Source organism: Gallinula chloropus, assembly GCF_964237585.1.
Source record: "Gallinula chloropus genome assembly, contig: HAP1_SCAFFOLD_379, whole genome shotgun sequence".
In the NCBI taxonomy this organism is placed as follows: domain Eukaryota; kingdom Metazoa; phylum Chordata; class Aves; order Gruiformes; family Rallidae; genus Gallinula; species Gallinula chloropus.
This window is the reverse complement of record NW_028168113.1, coordinates 58,525-70,000: the sequence shown is the minus strand read 5'-3', so window position 1 is coordinate 70,000 and position 11,476 is coordinate 58,525. Positions and strand designations below refer to the sequence as shown.

Sequence of the window (11,476 nt, the reverse complement as noted above, 5' to 3'; positions counted from 1 at the left end):
CTTTCATAGATCTGAGGATAGTGGCGGCGCAAAGCACAGAGAGCAGCTTCAGCACATAAGGCTCGAATGTCAGCACCGCAATACCCTAAGAAACAAGACAAAAGCCAAATGGGACATCAGTCTCAGGCAGCACACCAGTCAAAGCCCAGGCTTCTGAAGTGCAGTGCTGAAAGACTTTGCACGCAGCCAACAATTCACAGGTTAAGAGAGCACTTCAAGAGGCACCGCGCTGCAGAGAAGGTTTGTTACGTAGCTCGCAGCCTGGTCTCCCACACTTAGGAAGCAGTCTCCTCATCAGAACTTTGCTCCTGAGGAAGATGCCCCAAACCCATTCAACGTTCTCAGAGACACAAAAAGAATATTCACAAAAAGAAAAGAATCTCTTCCCTTCTCCCACGCCGTGCCAGGTGCCTCACTGCCACGCTGTGCAGCAAGGTGCAAGAGCCTGGGGACTGCCTGGTAGAAGCTCAGATTCCTTCGGACTCAGCCACATGCAGAAGCTCACTTTGTTTTCAAACTTACCAACACATCTGTCAGCGAGCTCTTGCAGGAACATGTCTGGTGGCTTAGGCCTCCAATGTTGTGTGTGAATCTCAAAAATCTCCTTTCTAGCCTGGAAAGAAAATGGTTGTGGTTTGTCCTACGTTTTCTCTTAAAAAAAGCCAACCAAACCAACCAACACAAAAAGCCCCAGATCCTCACATGAATACAAATAGAGAGCAGTGTCTAGGTGGATACAGTACATAAACAAACAGGAACGTCTTTGGGAATGAAAACAAGTTCATTCACTCTGGCACCAGCCTTGGTAAAAGTTTTTCCTAGCAAAAAAGGAATGCTTGTGTGCACAACATTTCTTTCCTTTTCAAGATGTGAAAGCAGTAATTTATAGTTAATTGAGACATTTACTGCCAGAGCCACATACAATCACAGAGACCCAGTACCCGACCTTACTGCCAATGCAGCGTGGCTTTGTCCAAGTTGTCAACACTGATTTTCACCTGAACTGCTCTGCAATACTGCACTGTGACCCTGGTTCTGTTCTCAAGAAGGACTTTGTCACACCAACATGAAGGCTGAATTTCAATTCTGACCTTTGTATCTGGCAAGCTGAAGAAGAACTCGCGGTCAAAGCGTCCAGGTCTTCGTAAAGCAGGATCGACAGAATCCAGCCTGTTGGTGGCTCCGATTACCACCACCTCTCCTCTGCTGTCAAAGCCATCCATAAGGGCCAGAAGAGTTGTTACGATAGAGCTAAGGGAAAAAACAGAATTTCCAGTCACTGGTTTACAACATTTTCTGATATTCTACACAGTCTTCTCCAATGATGACTCAAAAAGAACAAGCTTTTATCAGTGAGACACTGGTTAGCTAAAGACCCATTGGAAGACATAAAGAAACCAATAAGCTAACACAGGCCTTGTGCTCCTATCAAGCTTAGCGAATTGATTTCAATTCTTGTTGAAAAATACTCTGTAATTTAGCAGCAATTACTGGTTTGCAGGATCAATTCCCGTGACACAGCGTTAAACAGGTTCTGGTCTTCTTTTCACAGAGGTCGAGCAGCTTCTATGTAGCTGCAAAAAAGGCACTACCTATGAATCTGGTCTTGTTTGTCGGACCGCACAGGAGCAAGGCCGTCTATCTCATCAAAGAAAATGATTGAAGGTCGCATCTGGTAGGCCTAGAATGGAAACACAGGATCCTGACATCATAATGCAAGCACTATTTTAAGGAGAAAAAATCCTGTAACAGGGGTTTTTTTCGCATGGTTTTCCCATTTGCTCTATTTCTCTTTCCCAATACAGGTCAAGACCTCATGCCCCTCAATAACCCAGTGCAAAAGGAAACACTGACAAAACACGAAAGAGCAGGGAGTTCTTCCTAAAAATACTGACCACAGAAGTTTACAGTTACCACTCGGACAGAACACAGGGCACATTTCAGCCTTACCTGATGAAACAATTCACGGAGCCGTCGTTCAGTTTCCCCTGCCCATTGACTCAGGCAGTCGGCACCTTTTCTCATAAAAAAGGCAATTCTCCTGCCACCTCGGCTATATTCGTTAGCCAGCGCACGAGCAACCAGTGTCTTCCCAGTTCCTGGTGGACCGTAGAACAGACAGCCTCTGCAATGAAAACAAAACACAACCCCACAAAACCCCCATTAAATTCACACATGATAACCCCCCTAATGGAAAAATACCTATTACAACCCCCATCCCTAAACTACACGCCTCTTCTCTCCTAACCAGAACTAGCGGCAACAGCTGAAGAGGGAGAAGGCAAAAAGAGATGGAAGTTCTGGGTTCCAACGCAATTTAACAAGGCAGGAAGTGCAATTGATAGAGAGGAGAACGGAGATGTACAAACCTTGAGAGCACATCATAGCATCCCAGAAGGACACTTCCAAAACTGCCCACAAACTAGCAGGGCAGGTTACAGCACAGCACAGCCAAGCAAGAATAAACCTTAGCACAAAATCCCAGACTGGCAGAACTTGGGAATCACCAGTTCATTCTTCAGTGATATGCTAGAGAGACTGGCATAACTTGGGAATCACCAGTTCATTCTTCAGTGATACGATAGAGAGACCAGCATAACTTGGGAATCACCAGTTCATTCTTCAGTGATACGATAGAGAGACCAGCATAACTTGGGAATCACCAGTTCATTCTTCAGTGATACGATAGAGAGACCAGCATAACTTGGGAATCACCAGTTCATTCTTCAGTGATATGCTAGAGAGACTGGCATAACTTGGGAATTACCAGTTCATTCTTCAGTGATACGCTGCATTGAAATGCTTGTCTTTGCAGAAGGCAAGATTTGACAGTGAAGCATTGCACTGTCCCCTCAAAAGCTCTAAGTTACTGGATTTGCTCTCCCAGACCATGCATTGCTGATGCTAAAAAAGGTGCAGGTCTAAGGCTGGGAGAGAAAACTGCATTTCCAGATAAATACAGTCATCAGTGAGAACAGCTGAAACGTTGCTGTTTCAAAAAGAATTTCAGTGCATAAAGAAGCCAAACCCTGGAAGACTTTCCTTCCGTTATTTGTAATACTTTCAAAGTGACTGAAAGCAAAGAATTTGAAGTCCTATTTCACTGTAGCACAACTGAACTTTGCTGACCAAACACATACAAAGCTAACAATTACATCTCTACTTATTTCCTGACACAGAACTAATTTAGCAGCATAATAAGTGGACAGACTCTTATTTTACCCCAACCACAACCACCACTGCAACGCTGTGGCTGCAATTCTCAAAGTCATGCTTGATCACTTGCAACAAAAGACTCTTGAGAGAGAACACTGGACTTGCAAGCAATGAATTACAGTTGACTACTGGTATAGTATTCCTTCCTGCTTGTAAACTAATCAAGTTGGCTTGTACCTCAAACTCAAAACAAGAACACCCCAAGCCCGCCTTTTAAAGGCAAGGCAGTGACAAAAGATGCCCTTGCTGCACCTGGATTCTAGATTCTACCCATTTTAAATAAATTCTTTTTTACTACTGCTAAGAAAACCCACCAACAAGGCTGAAGAGTTTGAAGCATGGAAACATATTGATAGCTCAGTTGAATACTCTCAGGAAAATGGGTTAATTAGAATGTACACAGTATGTGTTACCTTGGAGGCTGAATTTGGAATCTCTCAAAGACTTCAGGGTAAAGCAGCGGTAAAATGACCATCTCTTTCAAAGCTGAAATGTGGTCAGAAAGACCACCCACACCATCAAATCGTACCTAAAGAGAAAGTCAACAGAGCACATCTCATACATCACAGAAAGCTACCACCTTGACAAGGTTCCATCAGAAAGTCTGTGTCAGCACAAAGAAGAGCTCTGGGCAGTTTTCAAATTGCTTGAGAGCAGAACTGTAAACCCCCTTTCCATTAGGGGGGTTACCCATAGGCAGCACGTGACTGGAAGCTTTCAGAAACACTGCAAACACCTCGCTGGCACGCTGATCTAGCATTACTTACTGAATGGCCTGTTTGCATTGGATCAACATCAGCCTGACTTGCTCCCCTTTTCCTTCGATCTTTCTTGAGGTTTAGTGGAAGGCACCTGATTTGAACGAAGGAGAGGAAGAGGAAGGCATTTGTTAGCATGCAGCTAGAAGATTTTTACATTTATAATGACAGCAGGTGAACCCAGACCACCACCTAAGTGAGATGAACCTCAAAAAGAGGTAAATATTTGTTCAAATGGTTTACATTTAATGTCCAAGAGTAAGCAAAGGAAAATGGTCACTCCAGACATGAAGCCAGGCTAACTGACAACTCTTAGCGCTTACGAATATCCATGGCAGACCACACAACACACAGATGAATGCAAGCTGTGAACAAGGAGTTCCACAGATGCAGACTGTGAACTGACCATGACTTGGGTGATAGAAGAACCCCCCAAAGCACACTTCCAAGTACACACTAAGTAATATCAACATTTAAATGAATTCCATCTCAGAATTTCCTTTGAGATCTATTAGTTTCAGACGATTGTTCTCCTGATGAATCTCACTTCAAAGCCCTTACACGATTTCCCTTGTGACAGGGAAATTTCATGTTTCTTAGGAAGGTAAAATGTTTAACTGTTTTGCAAAGAAATGGCATAAACAAATGATTCATGGTGTCCTCTCTCTCACACACATAGAAATGGAGTTTCACCTCATGTCATATATCCACTCTGTGGAAAGTCAAACCTTCTAAACCGGTTTAAAAAGACAGTTTCATGAACCCCTCCTTCTCTGTCTGCTCTTGAGGATGCTGAACAAAGTGCTCCTCATATCTAGCAAGAGACAGCGTGCTCCATGCTCTCGCTGCTTACAGGATCCAAACCCCCTCTGTCATGACTGTGGTCATTTAGAATTTCTAATTTCATTTAGCCTTTTTCTTGGTGAAGGACAGTTTCCTACTCAAACATGAACTGATTCCAAAGAGAAGCCAAAATCAGTACTTGAGTGATTAAGTAAATCCACACAGGGTCTCCCTCTTCCTAAATTAGTTTTAAGAAAGTAACTGGTATCCTCCAAGCTTAAAAAGTCTGAGAGCAAAATGTTTTTTCAGAGGGACATTCTGGCTTCAAGTCAAGAAGGAGAGAATTTCAGTTACATCATCTCAGCCCCACCCTCCATAATCACCTCATCGAGGACAACAAATGCTGCATTTCAAATAATTAATGGCTAATAAAAAGTATGGCCTCCCCCCTCAATACTTGCTTTCCTTCTACCCTTGGACTACCACAGCAGTAATCCTAACGTTCATCTGTAATTCCCACCAATCCAAAACCTCTGGAAGCATTAGTCAGCAGTGTCACTGACAGCACTACTGAGAAATAAGGACCATCACCAAACATTCACGAACCTGTCAGTTCTTTGGCTGCAGGAGTCTTCTAGTCTTTGAGGACTTCCAAATGGGGACCTCTGTCTGGCATCTGAAGAGCAGTCTGAAACTTTGCTCTTACTTTGCCTTGGTTCTGTTGAAAGCAAAGAGAAGTTGAGTGCCTGTATGCATTTTCATTCCAAAACCATCTCACTGAAAGAAATCAGCTCTGAAGAGAAACCCTGCAGAGAGCCTACTTTTCAGTGGTGGTTGATAGTCCTCAACAGGTTTCCTCCTCTCTCGAAGGTGATAACTCTTCTGAGTATCTTCTTCATCCTTCTCAACACTTTCTTCTGGCAGAACAACTGTACATTGAGATAAGACTGAACTTCTTCAGTACTCTTGTAAATTAAATTCAAAATGCACTACACAGAGGTTCTGTCCTTGCTGAGATGACTGGGTGGCTTCTCATCGGTCTTAGTAACAACAGTTCTGTCATCTTCTTTAGCTGAGGCTTGAGGCACAAAGGCTTCAGTTTCTCTGCTGTTCTGCTCCCCGTGTCCTTCCCCTTGCTCTGCTGGGAGAGCCCTGGAGGGGCCCAGGTGGCTGTTCCTCCTCCATTTGATTTGGGTGCCTGCCATTGCGTACCCATGCGCTCGTCTGGGCCTGTGCAGGTAGGGCTTGGATGGGCTGACGGCCCTGGGAGCAGCCCACTGGGGTCTTCTTTGGGCTCCCCCTCCTGCCACTGTGTCTCTGAGCTCCGCTGTGGGGGTGCAGGGTTGGTCCATCACAAAACCTAACACTGGTTGGCTCAACTACCACCACATCCTTTCCTGTCCTTAAGCACCCTCTTGCCTCGTTCTGTCCCATCCAGAAATCTCCTACAAGGATCGCTGGGCCGACTGCCCTCATCACAACCATCATTCCCACTAAACCTTCACATTTCCCCCCTCGCTCCAAGCATAAAGTCAATATGGCCTTTTACATTTTTACCAAATAACCTCATTGCTCATTTAATTGCCCGCTGAGCTCTGGGGTGACAGCTCCTAATTACAGGCCTGGACAGCAGCTTCCTCCAATCACCAGCTAAACACAGAAAGGAACACCACTCTCTTCTCCCCTGCTGATCTTCACACTCTGCAGGAGCTTTCCATACACACCTGGCAACCTGCCTTACTTCCTGAGAAGTCTCTCCCTGCTGCTCACAAGCAGGGAATCTGGCACGCTCCTGTTGTAGTGAGATTGCTCTTCCTCATTCTGAGGAATAACCTCTCTTTGTATTCCCACCTGTGCACAGCCATCTGCTGCCTTTTATCTTGGAAGCATTTTGGAGAAGCCTGATGATTATTTTCCTCTCTGAATACCTGTTCTGAGCTCACTGCAGTACAGCCCTGAAGTACAGCCCTGACTATAGCTTGTAATGCCAATAGCAAGACGGATCATTGTTTTAAAGAGACTAAAAATGCCCCACAGTTCAGCTTGTGTCAAGTGTTTAGGACAAGGCTTTTGGCTCGAGCATGGGAAAGAAAACTTAAACCAGAACTAAGCCACAATCCCACCTTGCTCATCCGTTATTTCTTTGCCAGCTCTTGGCACTTCTTTCTTTCCCTTGGAGGTCCCATTGAGGTTCTCCTAAATAAGAAAAAAACCAACCCCCAAACCAGAAAGATCAGTCACAGGCATGCAGAAAACCTGACGTGTGTATTTTATCGGGTGCCCCTGTAGTAACATCATCACCGTGCTCCTTATAGACAAGCGACTGAAGTAAGGTACAGGAGGAGAGAACAGGTACATCACTGGCACCCAGGAGCAGTGACAAGAATTCCTCCTCTAAAATGGGGCTTTGTACATGTGACACTTAAATACAAAGCCCAGTCTATCAATTAATCACAGATCAATAATCCAAGAACCCAGGCAAAACCTAGGAAAAACAATGTCTAGCAGATAAAACATGCATCTGGGCACTTGAGGGACGATGTCCTCGCTGATCCTTAGGGGTCTCTCCCACCTCAGGATCTTGTATCATTCTATGAAACTACCTGCAATTCTGCTTTCATTAAAAACAAAAAGGTAACTCAGATCTAAACTAAAACCTGTGAAAGCAGCCTATGAGGATGTTTCAAAAACAAAGTGCCCCTCATTCAAAAGGACAGCAGAACCTAAATTCATAGAGCAAAACTAAGATGTGAAGTGAAAACCCAAGCCCTGAAACAGCTGTATGCAAAGAGCATGCATTCAAACTCACAAGGCAGTTCAGAAAGTGTAGTAGAAGACATGGATTTCAGCATAACACTGCTATTTCATATCTCTTGAAGAAGAGTCTTCCACCACCCACCCTTACGACTCTCTCTGTAGCCCAGCCGTAAGAGGAAGATGTTACATTCCAATTAGGGAGCAAAACCTCACGTTCTTTTAGAGTAGAGCGGGTTTTGGAACCGCTAAATTAAAATCACAACTAATTCATTTCCCTATCTGGACTACACCAGTTATACAAAAAGAACAGAACAGATTAGCAGCGCCCACGCTGTGGAATACCCCAGGGTCTTCTCCCATTTGTCCTCTGCGCCTCTTCCCCATGTCGTCCACTTTCTGCTGAACTGCTTCTGCAGTACTAAGACAAAAAGTTGATGTAAGAGCAAGGACAGGCAAATAGAAACCAAAACATTGAAAACAGTACACAAAATCAACATCTGAACATAGCATGCACAAGCCAAGAGTCACTGGCAGAATGAAAGACAGGCAGAAACACTAAGACCACTCTGGCTGCATCCAACTTTCCTCAGTATCTCAACTCAACTGAGCATTATAAAAATACTCTTAAGTATGGAAGAAAAGTTGAAATGAAGGCACTTCCAATGCTAAGAACACTGATTTGGAGGGCAACTTAAATCTACCAAAAGTCACAAGGTGAAGTGGTCCTTTTGATTCACAAGGCAACACAGAAACCCACCCAGCACATACACAGAAGACCCTCTCAGATGAGGATCTTTCCACAACTGGCAATCCAAAAGGAAGATGCCAGGGGCCAGTGTGAACACTGTCTGTACCCAAATTCTCTACACATGAAGCATCTTTCCAAATACGTCCTCCTTAAACAGCCACCAGAACCTATTCCCAAAAAACTCCTTTTAAACACAGAATCACAGAATTGTAGGGGGTTGGAAGGGACCTCCAGAGATCATCGTGTCCAACCCCCCCTGCTAAAGCAGCCTACCTAGGACAGGTCGCACAGGTCGGTGTCCGGACAGGTCTGGAGTATCTCCAGAGAAGGAGAGATCCCCCTCGCAGGGGATATGCTCCAGGCCCTTAGTCGGTGTAGCTGTGAAGAATAAAAGGCCAGCCCTCAACCAACTCAGGGTATTAAGACTGAGTGATTACAGGACCCACTGGAGGACACCCTACCTGCTCAGCAGTTACAGAATGCTAATGAGCACCTCCAGGTCCAATCCCAATCAGGCTCTATTATGACATGTACCTACATGTCACGCTGACCATTGTGACTTACCACAGAAGAAGAGAATGATGGGAGTTGGAAGGGCCCTCTTCACAGCATCTAGTCCAACCCTCCTGCCAGAGCCACATCTCCTACAGCAGGCTGCCCAGGACAGCATCCAGGTGGGCTTTGAGTAGCGCCAGAGATGGAGACTCTGCAACTTCTGGGCAGCCTGTCCCAGTGCTCTACCACCCTCACAGGAAAGATGTTCCTCCTGATGTTTAGGTGGAACTTCCTATATATAAGTTTATGCCAATTGGCAAGGTTATTCCAGCCCCTTCTGCTCCAGCTAAACTCCCAAATGCCAAAAAGCTCCATCGCTTGCTGCTTCAACAAAAGATCAGCCCAGTATTTACCACACAGCATCCTCTCTCACTGCTTCCCTCCTTGAACTGTGTATGGGATTTGCACGGCAAAGTTTTGGTAGGGGGGCAGGGGGGAGCTACACGGGAACTCACTCTTGAGCAGCCTGCTCCTCAAGGTCTGCACCCTTCAGAGGCACATTACAAGATTTCCTTCAGGGGACAGCATTTCTCTACAAAACCAAAGGGAATTCCAGCTAAACTTTTATATGACTGTTGAACTTTTGGCATTTCTGCAAGGAGGACCTATCCCCCTGACTACACGAGGAAAGCTGTGATGACAATGAGGGGGCTCTTGTTCAGTTCACAAGCTAAAGTTTCTTTGGGAGTGCCCCAAGCTAAGCTGCGTTCTGAAAAGGGCAGAAAACTTGGTGACATATCTTCATGAGACAGGCCTTTTGACGAGGACGACTTCAACCACCTGTCTCTTTACTGGGACACCCCAGGAGCACAGTGCCAGGGGAGCAGCCCGGCCCTGCTCCAAGCGAGCCCATTGCTCAGCCCAAGGCCTGGCTCCAGGGTGAGGGACCCCACAGGGCCACAAGTATCACCTAACAGTCCAAGCAAGTGCCTCTGCCTGGAATAGGACTCACTGGGGGAGGCTGATCACTAGTCTGTCCTGGCTTATTTATGTAATGGTGGTTCTGAGTCCTGGTCCAAGTGGCAGCAACAGGAGAAGGGGCTGCAGTTCCTCGCAGCCAGCGCCATCGCTAAGACACCAGGCCAGTACAGATGACAAGTAACTTCACTTGAGGGAACCAGGAAAGGCCACGAGTCTGGGCCACATACAGGAGAGTCTGGGGAGGTCTGAGCCAAGGGCTGGGCTGGTGGGCAGAAGGCACAGCTACTGGAGAGGCCATAGGCCTGGGGCCCATCTGTGTCTGCACATGATGTAACTGAGAGGACAGGTCATTCAGGGCCAGTTAGTGGCTTGACTGAGCATCTAAGGAGAGGGAGAGGGCTACACAGAACACACGCACGCACACGTGCACACATATGGGATCGAAATGCCAACAACCAGAGCAGGGCTGTTGTGTACCTCTGGGGAAAGCAGAGCAAACTACAGGCAAACCGGTGCCCAAGAACAAAAAATACAGACATGCATGTTGCACATACGCACCTCTGTGTGCATTTTCCCTCTAATGGTTTTTCACCCCCCTAGCCAGAGAGGCAACAAACATCAGGCCCTTTGTACTGTCCACAAGGTTCAGCCAGACCGAACATGCAGCACTTGGAAATGAGGGCATTTTAACTAAGAGACTTTCTAACAGCAGCGGCTGTTGGTGCGCTCTTAGTGGGCGGGGGCGGTGCCGGCGCCGCAGTGGGATGGGGCTGCTGGAGCAGAGCGAGGCTGCCTTCGGCTCCTCGGACCTTTACCGCGTCCTCGGCGTCCGCCGGGAGGCCTCAGCCCAGGAGATCCACCGCGGTTCCCACCGCGCCTCGCTCCGCGTCCACCCTGATCGCGCTGAGCCCGATGCGAAGGAGGAGGTGACGCGGCGGTTCCAGATCCTGGGTGAGGCGGACGCCGTCCTGAGCGACGCGGAGCAGCGCGCGGTGTACGATGAGCAGGGCACGGGGGATGAGGAAGGCGAGGCCCTTCGCGGTGAGCGGGACTGGCAGGAGGACTGGCAGCTGCTCTTCAAGAAGGTCTCTCTGAAAGACACTGAAGACTTTGAAAAGAGCTATAAAAATTCTCAAGAAGAGCTGGCCGGTACTGAAGCCGCGTACGTGGATTTTGAGGGGGACATGGACAGGGTAATGGAGTCTGGGCTGTGCCTGGACTATACAGACAAACCCAGAATACGGAAAATCATAGAAAAGGCCATCGATTCCGGAGAAGTCCCATCCCACCGAGGCTTTGTAGAAGAGTCGAAGCAGAAAAGGGTCTCAAGAAAACGCTGGGCAGAAAAAGAAGCGAGAGAGGCAGAAAAGATGAGGAACGAAGCGGGCCTCAGTGGAGAAGATGATGTGAAAGCGCTGATTCAAAGCAGAAATCAACATTGAAAAATGGAAACGGAGGGCTTGTTGGCACAACTGGAGGCAAAATACAGCAACAATGCTAGAAAAGGAGGAAAGAAGAAAAAATAATTAAATTTTTGTGGAGCTGGCTGTGTTGTGTGCTGTCTCCTCCACTTGTCAGTAAGAGAGTTCCCTGAAGTGTCTCCTTCCCTTGTTATTCCTCAAATTCTTCCCTGAAATTCTGTTTTCACTGCCATGCCTGGGAAGCCAGTGCTTATCCTGATTTCCTCAGGCAACTAATGCCTTGTGCTCTCTATCCGCAGTACCTCATGTGATCCCAT

The 11,476-nt window shown here is 46.7% G+C and overlaps 1 protein-coding gene across 1 annotated transcript; it reads left to right on the top strand.

Moving 5' to 3' along the window:
* Positions 1–10,502: 10,502 nt before the first annotated feature.
* LOC311204799 (dnaJ homolog subfamily C member 9-like) lies at positions 10,503–11,180 on the top strand (the record flags this gene model as incomplete). Its single annotated transcript, XM_084281152.1, has 1 exon — positions 10,503–11,180. The coding sequence occupies one exon, from the start codon at positions 10,503–10,505 to the stop codon at positions 11,178–11,180; it is 678 nt and encodes a 225-aa protein (XP_084137278.1).
* Positions 11,181–11,476: the final 296 nt, after the last annotated feature.